Consider the following 17,632-nt stretch of genomic DNA (forward strand, 5'->3'; position numbering starts at 1 on the left):
AATTTACCCTTAGATCGGAAATTGCATTTAAGTTTTAGGCGGCTACTTCTATTTGAATAAATTAAACAACTCTCCTCTACTCACTAGACACAAATAAAAGGAAACACAAATACCACAGAGACTATTGAAAGATGTTTGAAAAAAATTACAAAGCACAAAAAGCAACCTGGTTGTCTATGCAGAAATGATGTATTTTATGCTAAGTCTCTTAAAATCATAGGTGTTTGCAACTGGAGGCAAATGTTAGAAGGCAAGCAATTCTCTGAGAGAAATGAGAATTACTCAGCAGAGTTTTAACAGTCATTTTGAGATTTACTCAACAGAACTTTAACACTAGGTGTAACACAGCCTCAACAATTAATCTGGAAGAAGCTGCTGTCTGTACAGCAACTCAGAACACTTGTAAGAATAATGACCAGCAGATCGTTCGGCCAGTCGGCAGGATACCTCCTTAGGGGGAGGGAAAAGGGACTAAGTGAAGGGATCTCAACTTCCAGAACATCCAGTTGTTCTGCTAATTTTGTTGTTGAAACTTAATTGTCCATGTAGAGGCACACATGGAGAACCTTTGTAGGAGCGCTTTGCCGAGCAGAGCTGTTTCCTGCAGTGTCAGCACACAATTCAGCAGTACTAAGATTACAGTTGAGCGCAGAGCAAATCCTTTAATTGTCTAAGAGCATCAGATTAAGCAGTAACTTCCATGCAGTTCATTCTGCTAGTTAGTAGTCTCTTCTCAGAAACAAATGTTTACTAAGTACAGGAAGGTGCCCTCCATTCTCTCCTCCACACCACGCACACAAGCACGCGCGTGCACACACATACACAAAAGCAGAGAAAGGAGGAGTGGAGGAGATGAGGAAATGGTGGAGGTAAGAATAACAGGAAGGAAACCCACCTTTCCACCATGGAGACTAAAGGAACTTCTCTATTTTCCATTTGAACAAAATGTTGGCCCAAACCTCTCTTAAGGAATAGTTGTATGGCCAACCAAATTAATTGCCAGCTGAGATATTTGAGAGAATAATTTTATGCTAAGTTTCCCTAAGAGTTAAGAACCTCAATTTCTATTTGGTAACATATTTCAAAAGCTCAGATTCTCCAGCTCCAATCCAAAAAAGCAGTACTTTTCAATTTCATTTTTGTTCATTAGTTTCACTTTGGAAATAATGAAATAAAACTGGAGACCAGTTAGAGGTCAAACAATGATAAAATCAATCTTTTAATTCAAAACGTGAAAGGCAATTAGATTTTTTTTCTTTCATAGAAATGTTTCACTGATCACACTAACCAAGAGACATCAAAAATTTATCTTTTATCAACTATGCTTTGGTATTCAGTTAACGGCTCAAACAAGATGAACTCTTACAAAAATAAATCTGTGTGGGGCCAAAAGTCACATGTATTTAGAGACACCACAGATCTAGAAATTAAATGCAAATTAAAATAAAAACGGTTTCATCGAAAGGAACATTTTTCTATTGAAACTGAAGTCCTGTAATTGCTACATGGATTTTTGTTTTTAAAATTCTTCTAGGGCACAGTGTGACCCGTTTTGACCTCCCAAACAAAAAAAGCAAGCTAGCTGCTTGTCTGGTGGTTAAAAAGGAAATTTCAAAGAGCTTGATAAAGCTTACAGTTTTGGGGAGCTCTGAGGTTGAAGAGAAGCATGAGGAATTAGAGAAGTGTTAACTGGAAGGGTCTCTGCTAACTATGGCTTAAAAGCATCTTTAGCATGACCAAGAGATGAGGACACGGCTAGGAAATTGCTGCAAATCACACCAATTACAATGGAATCGGAGTTCACTGTCAAATGGGTTCTCCCCCCTGAAGCAAGGCTTTATAGAAGTAACTGGATGAAATAAAAAAATCATCTTTGAGGTTGACCGCCTTGTTTCGTTGTAAAATGTCAGAAGGATATTTACTTTCCTGAAAGTAATTAATAGAAAAAGTGAACACAGATGAATAAAGCTCAGTACAGACGAGTAGGGCCATTTCTAGATGAAACTGTTCAGAGATGAAAAAGCAAGATGGCACAAACACAAGATCCTCTTGGGCCTCTGCCTGATTGTGATGCAGAACTCTTTTAAAGATCTGCTCCTCCCTTTCTCCATAACGAAAGCTCATTTGTGCTGCCTCTCTTTATAATAGAGATATCCTAAAACACAATGACCAATAGACACCTAAGCACAAACTCAAAGGAGGTAACTGCTAAGTTACCAAAGATAGAGCTCTCTCAAAGAGGTACGGCATAAAGTGAATACAACAATCAAATTTATTGGAAGTTGTAGAATGTATGTTTTTGAAACAACTAGATTCACAGATTATCATAGTATCATTTAGTAAAGCATCTTTCTAATCCAATGATCAGAGTTAGATATTTTCAAGGTAAGTGACTTCTGGGAATAAACTTCTTCAGCATGTTTGAAATGTCAATGAATAAATGTAAAAGAAACTTACATCAAAGACTAAAGTAGCTTAGGCTGGTATTCTGATATGGTAATTTCTAAAGTTTATTTATGAAGCATGCCCCTTTATTGGACATTTGACACAAAAAACATTAAAACAATTTCTTCCCAACTAATCTTTAAGTCTTTTTGCTAATTCAGATTGGCTCTCCTTTTCAGAATTCTTTATTTTAGTGGGTAACATTTCCTTCCCTTGGCAAGAGAGATTTTGTTTTGTCCTTTTTTTCCTGAGGAAGATTGTCCCTGAGCTAACATCTGTGCCCATCTTCCTCTATTTTGTATGTAGGATGCCTCCACAGCATGGCTTGATGAGCGATGTGTAGGTCAGCGCCTAGGATCAGAACCTGTGAACTCTGGGCCACCGGAGCACAGTGCACGAAGTTAACCATTACGCCACTGGGCTGGCACCAGCAAGAGAGATTTTAATTGCTTATATTAGCCTTAAGACGAGGAGCGGAAAAGGAGGGGATGATATTACCTATGACCATGTGTATGCAGTGTCAGAGGAGCAGCACGTGTGTATCATAGGTCTAATGGAGCAATTTCACTGCAGAACTGTTGCTTCCTATAGAAGAAACCTATGGTCACTTTCTTCCCTCCCACTCCTCAAGCTCTTAATGTACTCAGTGCAATATGCTGTAGTTCAAAAAGCATGGGTGTTGGAGATAGAATGAAAAAGGTTCAAATGAAATCTGACCCAACTATCGATTAAGAACAGAATTTGGGGCAATTTGTTTCCCTCACTGAGCCTCAATTTTCTCATCTGTAGAATGGAGATAATGTCCAATCTCTCTACTTGGAAGAATTAAAATAACACATGAAATTATCTGGCTTAATAAATATTAGTGAAATATAGTAGCAACAACAAAACATCATGGAAGCAAATTCCAAGATCCTGAACCTCCAAGCTGGAAATTGGTTTCATTATCCATAGCCTCCATCATATCATCATATACATACTGTATAATCAACATACACATACTGCTTACAGCAATTTAAGCACATTTCCTCTTGGATGGATATTATAATATGGATATATCTTAACATATATTGATGAAGAATAATAGAAAATATTACCTAAAAGAAGAGGAAGAACACATACAATGGAAGGTTTTACCTCCAAAATGTGTTCCCTCTTTACTTTACCTGTATCAATCAAGAACATTAGGCTTCCGCGTTCTGTCAATAATAAAGCTAACATGTTTCAGGTGCCTCACACTGGATTAAAATGGAAGACAATCTTACCCATAACTAGGCATACTGTGTTTTCTTACTGTCAACTTACGTTTGTTTATAAAATATTCATTTCTTAGTTACCCACTAATCAATACCGCGGAATGTGTAAATGTGGAAGGAGTCAACCTTACTGGAGTAAAAGAAGAAAGGTCAGGCACCGACCACCTTTGACTTGACTTTACTACACGGTACTTTTCTCTGTACATGTGATTGGGAGGCATGTCAAGTGTCTGTGTCACATTTAAAAAAAAATACATCTACAATAGTGCCAAACTCATGGCTATTTCCAAAAATTGAATCCGATTTCAAAAGCCAAAGTCATTTGGAAACATGTTAAATGATTAAAATGGGCCATATCATTTTTTGACCAAAATAAATACTGACATTAATTCTCTTCTAGGACCAGCAGAGTGGCTCTAAAGCACTCTTCTCACCCACTTTCTCCACCCCAAAATAAACAGACAGCAAAGACTGCCCAATTTATTTCCTCTGCAATCAGGTCTCTCTCATCCAAATAGGTCTAACAGCATTTGGAGCAATAATGACAGGGTTCGAATGAGGATCCTGACCCCTAAGGGTACTACTCTGAAGGATAACTATCACTTTGGTTAGAACTTGTAAGTTCTGATCATGTAGCTTAAAAATTAATTATTTTACATTTCTAGGTTTGTGTGTGTTTTACTGTAAATCTATATTGAGAGACATGTTATAGGTAGAAAATACGTGCCTAACTCTTGTTCCTTATCCTGTGAACATCTTTACCAAGCAACCATATTTGTGAGGAACCCCATATTGGGGTTCTAGAGCTGACAGGGACTCTGGAGAGTGTCTAATCTGCTTGCCTCAATTTTAGATAAGAAAAAACATAACAAAAAGAAAACAAAATAGAGAGGTCACATGACTTTCCCAAGGAAACCTGGCCCAGCCAATAACCCAGGTGTCCTTGATTATCCAGTAATGGCCCAGCATTATAATTTTGACATAAGGTAGAAAACGAATTTATTGAAATACTTTTCAGATATTATCTAATTTACATGACAATGCTACAAGGTAGGTGTTACTACCCACATTTTACACGTGAGGAAACAGAGTCAGATTAAATAACTTGCTCAAAGTCATAAAAGATAGTAAAGGCCAAACCAAAGATCTGAACCCTAGTCTGACTGCAGGCTCCAGTTCTGGAAATAACCCGGTGTTACCTGCCACCCTGTGCACAGATGAAAGGCACTGTCTTACAAACCATCGCATTGTGTTTCCTTGTTACTCCTCTCTAGTCTACAGGCTTTTATTGGTGAAAATACTAATCACTCGTTTTTCTGACCCCACACAACACAGCCTGTTTCCAGGTACTGTAGATGTCTGAAAGTAATAACATAGTTATCTTTTAAAAATTCTATAATTTGAAATTTTCCCTATTTTATATTGACCGTCCCATTCATTGATTAGCTTGAATCAATGAGTTTTACTATACTTTAACATTGTCAGATTAATCCAGATCAACAGGAAAGAGCGTGAAAGCAAAAATCAGGTTTATATTGTTCATTTGCTTGGTCAGTTCTTTACCCTTCACAGCCTAAAGGGAGACTATGAGCAGAATTCCTGTCTGAATTATAACTAATTGGAATTAATGAAATTTAACTTCTCAGATTTAAGATATTATTACTAGATAGTATATACGTATTAGAAATAATTAACAGGACACAAATATTTCTAAAACTATTATTAAAATAGAAATAATTAGGCTTCTCCAAGTCCCAATTATCTTTTTCTTCTTTTTTCTTAAAAAAACACCTTGCTTTGCTTAGGCTGGTGACAAGAATGTTAATTTTAATTAATCCTTGCAATTAAGTATTAAAAGTGTCTCTTTCCTTCTCATAAGTCCTTAGGAGACAAATCTGTCTATCTCTGGCTCTATAATTTACCAGACAGGAGTTACTCAATTATTTCGAACACATACACAGGTTGATTTTAAGAACTGATTAAGAGAAGGAAAAACTCTCCAGGAATAGTTTAAAGTTATTTAATGTTCCGGTTAAGTGAAGATCCCATGCAGAAAACATCTTTGTTTCTACCCTTACATTTCAAACCTTTTTTAGTAGGTTAGCAAACTTTCCTGTCAACCTGAGGCCAATCAAGTGAGCATAGCGGAAACTTTCTTTTACACCTGGATGTTCTCTTGTCTCTGTTAACTTTATCTCATGTAGGTACAAGATGCCGAAGATATGCGACAGTGAGCTGAATGTAAATGATTACTGGGCACTTAAAAATGTTTAAAAGACCAAACAACAAACAAAACTCTCTACCATTTAGCTTGTGTATGTGTGTGACTGTTGAGTAATGAATAGTTGAGTATTCTAATTAACTGATATTCTGTTTTATTGATACTAAAAATATACTCATTTATTCAACACGTATTCACTGAGAGCCTACCATAAGGCAGGAATTGTTCCAGATGTTTGAGATGCACCAGTGAACAAAATAGAAAAAAAAAATCCCTACCCTCATGGAGCTTATATTCTAGCAGGGGAAGAGAGAAAATAAGCAGTAAATATCATAAAGTACATAGTATGTTAGAAGATAACTGCTATGGGGAAAAATGGAGTAGGGTAAGGGGGAATCAGAGTTTAGGAGAAGAAGAGTTACAATTTTAAATGAGGTGGTCAGGGTAAGGCTCACTGAAAAGATGACATTTGAGCAAAGGAATGATGGAGGTGAGAAAGTCAGTCATGTAGCTACTGGGGGAAGGGCGTACTAGGCAGAGAAGACGGCAAAAGCAAAGGGCTAGGGTGGAACCATACCTGGTCAGAGAGGCCAAAGTGAAGGGAGGAAGAGAGGGTAGGAGTGATAGGGACGGCTGTGTGAGGGTGTGTGTGAGAGCGTTCATGTGAGTATGTGTGTGCACATGTATAAGAACATATGGGGGGCCAGCCTGGTGGCGCAGGGGTTAAGTGCGCAAGTTCGGTGGCCCAGGGTTCACTCGTTCAGATCCCGGGTGCGGACATGGCACAGTTTGGCAAGCCATGCTGTGGTAGGCATCCCACGTATAAAGCAGAGGAAGATGGGCATGGATGTTAGCTCAGGGGCAGTCTTCCTCAGCAAAACGAGGAGGATTGGCAGCAGATGTTAGCTCAGGGCTAATCTTCCTCAAAAAAAAGAACGCATGCATCAGAGGCCACTGTCATTGAGATCCTCCCTTGACCTTGAGTCCCTGTCAAGAGCCACTCACCTTAAATGCTAAGGTGGTGTCACCACAGATCAAAATAAAGGTGCAATTACTAGAGTGCAAAGACAGGTTTTAAAAAGCAAAGGAAACATTTCACTTTTGAATTACTGATCTGACTTCAAAGTGCTTTGACAATTCAGGTCTATGAGGCAAGACAATGTAGTTGCCTCTACTTTATGGTTAGTATAACAGAGTGAACTTATGAGTCAAAGCCAGCCTGAAACAGCCCTGAAAATAACCATTCTCATTCCTGGCAGCCAGACCAGTTTCAGGGAATTCTGACAAATCACATGAGTTTTTTACTTTTAAAGCTTACATGTAACTACATTAAGTTAAACTTCTTTTACTCATTAAAAAGCTAGGTCTGAACATAAGTGAATGAAGAGTGGCTGTCTGGGAAGTGAATAATTACCAGGTACAAACACAAAACACTCAGATTCATTTGGATGGACTAATTGACTTAAGAAACAGACTTTTCAGAAAGGTACTCTTCTGTGCTAAATGACTGTCAATATGAAAATACATGGCATTAGTTATTTCAGCTAAAGAATGTCAAGAACTGAATAATCAAGCATTAGGTTACAAAGTTTAAAAGTTAATACAGCAGCACAGAGTATTTGTATTAGTGCTTTAAGTAGATAAATTAAATTGAAACGTGTCTCTTAAGCAGTCATTGAACAAGCAAGATGAGAAATAAATTGAGCTCCATATAGGCCTTTATGGCATCTAACAACTGTGTCTGTCAACACATGGATCCTTTTCACTGTCAATTCAACACACATTTTGCAGACCTTGGGCCTGCAATTATTTCATTTCCTTTCTCGGAAATGTAATTTCCACTTACTTTTGGAGAATAAAAGGCAGACAAAAGGAGGAAGGAGTTGCAGTATTTTCTGATTAAGATTATCTGTGTAAAATGGTAAAGGAAAAAAATCTATACACACACACTGAAGCATTTCTCAGAAACTAACTTGTCTCAGCCAAATTGCTTTTGTGTCTGGATATTGGTTCAAATGTAGCCAGATTGTTGATGTCAAATTAGGTGTTAAACAAATTTAATAGGAAAGATGAAGAATGAATATAGATCATCTTTCCGTTAGAACTGTTCAAATGACTCTAGTCAAAAGAAAAGAAATACACGACTGCAGGAGAAAATGTGCTTTTCAACACAATGAAATTAGATAAAACTGTAAATCAGCAAAGAAGGCCATTCATTCCAAAAGAGAAAGAAAAAGTTAATAGTACCAAGGAGAGAAAGCAAGAGTGGAAGAAAACACCAGTTGGCAAAAATAGATCTAAATTGAATTTCAACTTCATTTGTCCAGGCTTCACCTTTTAAACTAAGACAGATAGAGCTACAAAAAAGGGTTCTTTCTCTCCCGATAGAACAGGAAATCAGAGGTTTAATTAACCGTGATTATAATATTCGGCTGATCTGATTTGTCTCAACTCTTCCTTTTCTTTAAGTGACAAACCAGCTGACATCCCGGCAAGACAACTAAAGCAAAACTAGACTAATTTCAAAAAGAGCTTGCCATTGTTATAAAACAAATTGATCCTCCACCAGATCTGTCTGAAACACATTCAGCAGCAGGATTAACTCTTTGACAATCAAAGTGCCACTTTCAAGCAAGTCTATGTAGATAACATTTTACATCATATCATTTCATTCTCGGGATAGAGCAATATTAAGGCACAGCTTTAACTCAGGACCAGAAAATAAGACTGTAAAAACGTACCCTTCAAAGTATGTTTGAAGACCTAGTATCTTCTGAAAGATCTAGTATCTTCTTCGGCTGCTCATGAACCATTAAGAGGGATGATCTAAGCATTTAATCTTGAAAGAATGATTAAGTGTCTTCTGATGCTGAGTAATTATCATCCACGTCAATTCTTTGTGTAGAAGAAGAACCAGATTACCAAACCAGTTCACATATATCTGCTTTGGATCAGAATAAGATCTCTAAGCTAGGAGCCTACACTCAGAAGCTGGCTCATCAAATCAAGGAAGAAAAGTATTTATGCTAACCAAATCAAAATTTCTCTAAAGAGAATAAAGCAAAGTAGCACACAAGTTAGTCATCACAGATTCTTCTACACACTACTTAGTAAAGAGCATCATTACTTACAGAAATGTAACCTTGGAACTTGTGCATCCTTCCAATTTACACGCCCCTTCACCTGGCTCAGGTGTTGGGGGAGACGGGCTGTTGAATTCTGCCTCCAGAGTTTTCTTGTTCAAGGCTGTTTTTGTTACACTGGATACAGAACCCAACACTGGCATGGATTTGGACTCTGAGGTGGCTAAAATCCCGGTTGGACCTTAAAACCAAACACATACCTCAAGTTTAATAATTCTGTGCGATGCTTATTAATATGGTACTGAAAAACAGATTAGCTGAAAATCCCTCAGGAAGTGAAAAGGCCAAGTTTTGTTAAAATTTCAAGAGCATGCTGAAAAACGTTCTTCTCACAAATCTGCTCTGCTTTGGTGGTACTACGGCTTTTCAATGCACCAGGACCATGCTGAGGAATTGTGTACAGACCTTTAAGAAACCACAAAATCCCAGGCCATGGGTCTCTCACTGACCAGAGTCCTTAGAAACACTGGAATTGTGAAAACTCTTTTCTTCTCATAGAGTATGGATTTCTGACAGCCCTACTTGATCCATTTGGCCTCTCAAGAGTTAATTCTCCCCAAAATTCAGCTCTGCACTTTAAACAGAAAATGGAACAATGTCAAAAGGCTCTTTTTAAAAGGCTCATGAAGGCTTCATAAGTATTAAACAGCTTTTACGAACATTTTCATTTTAATGTGATTGAGAAGTAAGTGGATTTCTTTCCTGTTAAAGGACAGACGCAGGATTATAAAAATTAAGCAGCAAAGAGTTTGGCTGTTTACCTTCTGGACTTTTCTGCTCTTTGGGACAGAATTAAAAAACTATAATTGGGCTTATCACTGAAATTATTGGCAAATCAATCTAAAAATTCTGGGTATTGAAGCTAAACTTTTTTCTATCTCTAGTTAGAAAGATACTATCCTAGACAGCTTTTTTCAAAGCAAGATTCTAGTATGTCTTTCTTGATACTCTGGAAGGAATCCTTTTAAAACAAAGAGATCTATGAAATACAAATTCATACAAAGCAATACAGATTACACAAATGTAAAAATAAGGTTAGAACTTCTCAAAATGAAGCTAGAGGACAACCTTGAAATGTGCCACTAAGAAGAGGAAAAAATTGGCAGTCTATCCTTAAGAAATCTCAGATCATCTCCTAAAATGGAAAGTACCAGTGGGTACAATCCAAAATGCTAACTAATCCCTGATCATTAATATTATCATACATTTGTATATGAATGTGTCTGATGTATTACAACATATCAACTCCAAAGATGAAGTTCTAATTTGAAAAGCCTCTCTAAGAGGGGCTGGAAAATTGTTCACACATTCTCTTGTTGCACCTCCTTTAGCTTTACTCCAAGTGGGAGACACAAATCCCCTCTGGTCTAGCGGAAAGCCTCAGCTCACAAAGTGTCAGTGTCTGTCTTCCTCATTTATTTCATCTATACCATCTGGGCAGACAAGTTTGTGACATCATTGAATATTCTAGTTCAAAAGGCCTCTCTCTCTCACCTATGATAAACCTCATGTTGCATGGGGATGTGGAAGTAAAGAGAGGGACATAAAAATCAAGAAAGAAAGCTCCTGAAAATATGAATATGAAACTGAATTCAAGATTTACTCCAGAGCAGCTGTATTCACCCCTTGGATAATTGTTGACTGCAACACTAGATAGCTTTAAACAATCTGTTCTTGGAGGAAAGCAAGATCTGTTTCCGAATACACCAATGCCTGCTGCTGGTTCTGCAACTGAAGCCAATTAAAAAGGAGGGAGAGTGGGTGAGCTGAGCCAGAGCTCTTATTTTTTGTACACACAAAAGTAAAGAAAGAAAAATGTTTAAGATGATGATGATGATTATTGCATCCTGTTTAAGCTGCCCAGTGTTTTCCCAGAGGCACTTGCTGCACTGTAAAATGTCAGTTTGGTAGGCCGCAAGTCTAGGTAAAACAAGGGAAAAACAAGTCCAAAAAAAAATCTAACAAGGAAGTGGCTTCACTGGCCCCTGGGGGAGAGACCAACTAACCTGAGATCTGAGTTCTGCAAACCTCAAGCTGTCTCTGCCTCTCTCATGATGCTTCCTTTCTCCACTTTGTGACCCCACATTTAGCTTTCCCATAAGCCTTTGTGTGCAGAATAAAAAATCTCAGAGCTTCAAGTACACCTGAGGCACAAACCTATGAAACTCATCTCTGTAATTTGCTCCCACCATGCTCCTTTAGCTTCTCATTCCCACCCTCCCCCAAACAGACTTTCACTTTGTCATTCCATGACCTTTATAAAAGGATTTATATGTTAAATATCTCCTGCAGTTTGATGCCAGGAAAATATTCGTACTGTCCCTCAAAAAAGGTATGATTTCTTTTACTAGATGATAGAATTTGTAAGTTTGTTTCCTCTCCCCTGCCCCTCCCCCCCTTTTTTTGGCTTTGGCTACTAGGGAGCTCAAAAGAAAATTTCTACTCAATTACAATTACTCCCTCAGTATGTTTCCTCTCCACCCTGCCATTACACAGTTCCTATTTTCCTATCCAAATATTAATGATTCTATTGAATATATATCTCTTATTCTAACTTCCATCAAGTGATACATTGAATGTTTGTATATTGGTGGAATATAATAAATAAAATGAAAGATTCTCACCATGCCTATAAAACATGTTCCTACCTTTCTCCTCCCTTTTAAATATTCCAATTTCCATATTGACTGAAATGAAAATGTTTCCTCATTTCTCCCATTGAAAACTAACTCTGAACTAGTGAGTGCTGCATGTTTAACCAAGTTCATGAGTGAAGAAAGAATGTTTCTGGAGGAACAAAAGGGTCAGTGGCAAAATATAAAATGTAAATGCCAGAGCACTAAAATGGCATCCAGAAAGTCCTAGAAGATGATGATGGCTACATACGTATTTCAAGGATGAAATGTCTGAAGAGGTGATTAAGTCACAAAATGAATATGCTTCATTATGGAGGCTGGCAAATGCTTGCAATGCAATCTTAAGAAAAAAACTCTTATGGCACCCTTAATTTTCCTGAGAGGCGGTTATTTTTCAGAGGAGGGGGGAATTCTTATGGCGTATTAACATCAGAATTTCCAGACCAAACTAAAAACTGCATGGCTAATTTTTTTTTTCAAGAAGGAAACAAAGGTTTCATCTTTTTATAACAAAGGTTTGTCTGGTATTATGCTGCTCGCAGTTCAAGGAATCAATTTACTCAATTGTTTGAGTAACTTCTTATGTGAAAACTAGAGCTCGACTATAAAAACCCAAATCCTTAATATTTTAGCAAGTTAAACTTGGTAAACATGACTCAATGCAAATTTAAACTGTTGCCGGACTAACCGGAGTTGATGACCTGAGTCTAAATGATGACCTGATGACCTCAGCCCATGAACTATGGTAGCTGATTCATTTTACTTTAGCGTAGTTTTTCAATGCCACCCTCCTGGCCACAAGAGAAAAACCTCATAAAGGTTTCTGCTAATTTCCATGACCAAGCTGATGGAAAAAAGTTTCAGACAGACAAAATTAGTTTTGGAACAGATTTTGAGGTCTAATGCATGTGTATCATGACACAATGCAAACTGTGAGCATGAGAACTGCTCAGATGGTCATTTACAGTTGGTGACAGAGCTGGAATTTCTCATTCACTTGGTTCACAGGCAGAGACGATAAACAAAATGGGTATGAAGAATAAAGATGATTTCTCTGCATTCGTAACTGATGTGTAATTATTACTATTACTACTAATTATTCTGTGCTGACTTTGTGCCAGGAACAGTGCTAAGCACTTCTCATATATTGACTGACTCAATACCTAGAATAATCCTATGAGGTAGTGCTTTACTGTCCTCATTTTATAGATAAAGAAACTGAGGCACAGAAAAGTTGAGTAATTTGCTTAAGGGCAGGCAGCGAATAAATGGCAGAGGTAGGATTCAGACTCATGCAGTCTGGTTCTGGAGCCTGTCCTCAATGCTACAGTGCTACCAAAGGCCATCCCACATGTCTTTACACAAGGGTGCTGTGCATGAAGCAAACCAGATCTATAAAGCCTGATTACCTACAAATAAATCAATAAATATGCCAACAAATAAAAATACATAAGAGTTCTTATGAGATATTCATAAGTACCTTTGCCCATCCAATACTTCTCACTCACATTAAAAAGAATCCAATAAAAAGCTTGAAAGATTCATTTCATGTTAAAAAGGGACTTAAAGGAAGATGCTTCAGAGAGAAAGAGTAGAACCATTGAGAATTCAAACCAGCTTACTACTGCTATCTGCTTCTGCTGTCACCTTTCTGCGACGCAAAATCCTTTCTAACTCAGTTTCACTGTTTTCAGTGTCAAGGGATTTTATGCTTCTTGAACTACTGGATTTGTTAAGTGTCCCCTAAAGTGAAAACAAAACAAAAACAAAACAAAAAGGTTAATGTCTTAATACAATATACAAAAGAAGATAAAAATCAAACCACTAAAACATTACCAGAATTTGAATGGAATTAAGAAATAAAATGAATTTGCTACATATATATATATATATATTTTAATGTGCATATTTTCAACAACACATAGTGTTAGATCATTTAAGAAGGTGCTATTGATGATCTAAGATGTTAGCTTTCGTATCAAAAGAACAGAACAAGAACATCTCTTGATGAGCTAACTGAAATTCAGCAGTGGGAAGGTACCTGCACATCGATGATTAAGATTCTGATCTGTGTTGGTCGATCTCATGGAGAAGAGAACGGATATACTGAACTCACCTTAGAAGGTTATCTTGATACGGCAGCCAAGAGCTACTTGTGCCACTGAAAAATGTGTGGCTGATTTCTTCAGAGAGAATGACCCTGGCTGCACAACTGGTATCGTGGCTGCCAAAGGAGGCACATAATGCTCTCCAGTGGGCTACCCAAAGAAGTGCTGCACTCAGCACACCTTAACTTCACTGTGAAAGAGGAAACGTTATAATCGTACAGCGAGGCGAGGAAGGGCCCGGCACTGTAATTTCATATTCCTAACAGAGGAGGCAGTGAATGTATATTTGGGGTACAGAAGATACTGAAGGAAACAAGAGATGCCGTAAAGCTGTGCTCCTGCTAAAATTGGTACTGACTTTCAAGATGACAGAGAAACAGCCAGGCAGTAGTTCCCTGCCCTGGTCCCTCTAGGAAGTATATTACGGAGGGAGAGCTATGGCTCTCCATCTCGACTACCAGTCAGGTGTTTGTACAGAACAATGGGCGATGTACTTCTTAGGTGTAAGGACTTAGCACCCGATCATTACAAGTGGTCCATTTTCTTTCATAAGAAACGCCTATTATTTCTCTGAAATGGCCCTCCTCAGCTGTGCCACAGGCTTGAGGGGGAAGTCAGGAAAACCACAATCCTTTGATCAGAGCATATCAGAACCGTCAGTCCAGTATAACCTGCCAGACTTCATGCCAGAGTCAGAAGGTTTTTGTCCACCAAGGCTACCAGCCTTTGTCACTTCAGGTCACTGTGGGATTGCCTTAATCCTGCTCCCTGCACAAACCTGCCCCCCTCCACACACACACCCCAACTTCCTAAAGGATTCTAACAATTCTACTGGCTAAAAATGGCAACTCATGTTTCTTCTTTAGCCTATAAAACAAAAAAAAGTACCTTGTAAAATTAGGTAGTTACAAATCTCATATGACACAGATTATTTTGTTGTTTGGTTTGGAAAGGTTTTTACCCCCCTAACTGCACAGTTATTGAAAAGCAGCCCGTTGTCAGGAGGGAAATTGACTAACAAGATTAGGAGAGTATATTCTTTAGCTGTCAGCTGCCTAAGCAAAACTGGTATGTAAAATACTTAGACAAGGCTCATATTTTAATCAAGCAGACAATCCTCTCCCCCTGGAAGTACCTCTTTCTGCTTTTCATTTACTGCAAAAATTCATAAAATGTATTCAAAGGAAAATCACATTACATGTACCACTATAATGGCTTACTTTATAATTAAAAATTTGGTGACTTGGTTTATTTATTTAACAGTTCACAGTGCAGATCTGTACCTACTCATCAAGGAGTTACATAGTAAGACAGGATTGACACTGACAAGGTAAAGAAGACAGAACTAAAGCCAGTTTAGATAAATTTGAAAAAAATGTAGTAGAAAAGCTATTCCCAAATCGTTTGTGTTTATAATTTTAAAAAACTTACCAGCTGTATGCCTTTGTAAATAGATATTTGAAAAACTTATGGCCATTGCTATTAAAATAACTCATAAAACAACAACATTATGTGAATGTCAAGGACAGTCTGTGATTTCCCCAAGGGCTGGAGTTAATTCAAGAAAATGATATGTGTCTTTTTCTTTCAAGGATACCTTTTACCTTTTATTGAAGAATTTATCTTTCAAAATATTCTCTATTTTTCATTTGGATACTAGGATTACTTCCCCAAATTCCTGACTGTGGTGAGCTACCCTCTCATCATACCGGATACTGAAAGAATCCGTTTTCCAAGTGCTAATCTTTGAATCTCAAACTTTCTTCTCCATTCACTGACTGACATGGTTGATTCAGTCAATATATGGGTGAACTATAAATATGGAGGCAATTATGGAGGAAAGAAAGCTTTCTGCATGACTCTCAATTGAAATGATCAAGGAGCTCAGCTAATAAACTACCAAGATTGTCTTAATTATCTAATTATATTATAATCATAAAATTTGAGACAGAGATTAACCCAGAAACCATGTGGTACATACAATTCCTTCACTCTATAGGGAAGAGAATTCAAATTCTGTGCCTCGGGGTTTGGCCCGGGTCCCACAAGAAGTCAGCGACAGGGCTGGACCTTGAACTTCGCTCTTCTTCCCAGAACAGTACTCTAAGTCTACTTCAAACCACTTTGATCATTTAACAATCTCAGTCCCCATGTTAGTTAAATATTAATGATACTGACTAATCTAATTGTCAGGTGGCAAAATTAACTATTCAAAAATCCCTGGGTACTGTGAAAAACTGAAGATGCTCAAAAACAACCTGAAAGAGAATTTTTTTAAAGCTATTTTTATTTCTTTGATTCAGAGGCAACTGAACTTGAGAAGAGACTTTTGGAGTAATTTGCATTGATTCACTCTTCAGAAATTGCCGTTTCCACTTTGAGTGGCTTTAAATGCCTGGGGTGACTCAAGAGGTTTGCAAAATGAGGTGTGCAACTATGAGAAAATAACTATATATTTTTTAACTACAAAATACACAGCTCTAAAAAATTAAGTGTAAATAAGCTTGAAAAAATAAGTTCAGTCAACACCGACACTTTAAAACTGTACAACTCAAAATAGAGTGAGGTTTTCCAACCCCCCAAATCACAGATCTGTTTTCTACCCATGGGCTAACTTTCAGCAATAGGCCAAATCTCTAAGTTGTGGATGTCCCTTACAACTCAGGTTGCCTTTCATTTCAGCAAAAACACCCCCACGTTGAGCTTATTCCTGGTTTCTGTTCTGCAACAGAACTGAACACTGTTTCTTGGCATCTCTTGGTACAGGTGCTCACTTTCCACCTCAATGCACAATCTGTAGGCTTTTCACATTTGTCTCTCACATGCCACAAGTGTGAGGCTGGTGTCATGTGCTTTGCTGGGTACTAACTTTGATGATCCTAATAGTCTGAACTCCAGCAAGAAGCACCGACAAAGCCCCATCTAACATGGGCTTCCTTTCTCTCGCTCTTAGAAGAAGTTGTATGGTTTCTTGGCCCCAACTGACTGGGAGTCATCATCCCTCAAAGGAAACTCCTATAGGGGTAGTGGAGAGCTGCCGTTTAGCAAAGAAGAATAGGGGAGAGCATCGTGAGTTCCACTTTTAAAAAAAACTTAATGCAAAAAAAAAAATATTGCCAGAATAACAGCTTTAGTGATACATTAATGCCAGATAAGGTAGACAAATCTAATGATAAATCAGGGCAAGGAGAATGGGGGCAATCTGCAGAAAAAGAAGATGTTTTGACAATCTTTATAATTTGTAAATGATTTCACAAAATTCCATTTCACAAACTTCTCTCCTCGAAGTGGCACAAAATTATAGTGAATACAACTGTATAGTGAATATGATCTTTAAGAGCTATGCTATCAATCAGGAAACTTGCTATCATACAGCATTATCAGGGAGAGGGATATCTTGGGTAATCAAAATTATGTGTATCTCCTTATAGATGTCTGATTTTTCAAATAAACCTAATTTTTAAAAAGTCAAACTCAGTAGAGTTTACTCTTTCACTGATGCTCAGAATACACCCCAAAACCTCACAGTGCCCCTGGGGACATCTTCATGAATAGGAATTAGTATGACAACGTAGAGACAACAAATGGGACTGTCGTAAGGAGTTCTCCTTAACAGAACACTGGAAGACAAAATTTTCTCATTAAAGAATCTGTTAGATAATAACCACATACTTTTCCAATGGTTTTCACGCTTTATTCTGTAGGCAGACCACCACTGTTAGCGCTATACCTCTCTTTAGCCCTAATTCCACTCACCTAAAACTAACGCAGACTAATTAGGCCATTCTGAGCCAAGTCTACTGTTTCATGCTTGATGAAAATA

General features: G+C 37.7%; 1 protein-coding gene across 1 annotated transcript in view; it reads right to left on the minus strand.

Moving 5' to 3' along the window:
- The window catches only part of SHTN1 (shootin 1), a 97,253-nt gene that overhangs the window by 9,720 nt on the left and 69,901 nt on the right, over positions 1-17,632 (minus strand). The window contains exons 15-16 of the mRNA XM_046652145.1: positions 13,324-13,444; positions 9,054-9,246 (exon numbers count right to left, since the gene is read on the minus strand). Coding sequence (XP_046508101.1) covers positions 9,054-9,246; positions 13,324-13,444 — 314 coding nt within the window. The remainder of the gene's footprint in view (positions 1-9,053; positions 9,247-13,323; positions 13,445-17,632) is intronic.

The sequence above is a fragment of the Equus quagga genome, chromosome 2 (assembly GCF_021613505.1).
Source record: "Equus quagga isolate Etosha38 chromosome 2, UCLA_HA_Equagga_1.0, whole genome shotgun sequence".
Classification (NCBI taxonomy): domain Eukaryota; kingdom Metazoa; phylum Chordata; class Mammalia; order Perissodactyla; family Equidae; genus Equus; species Equus quagga.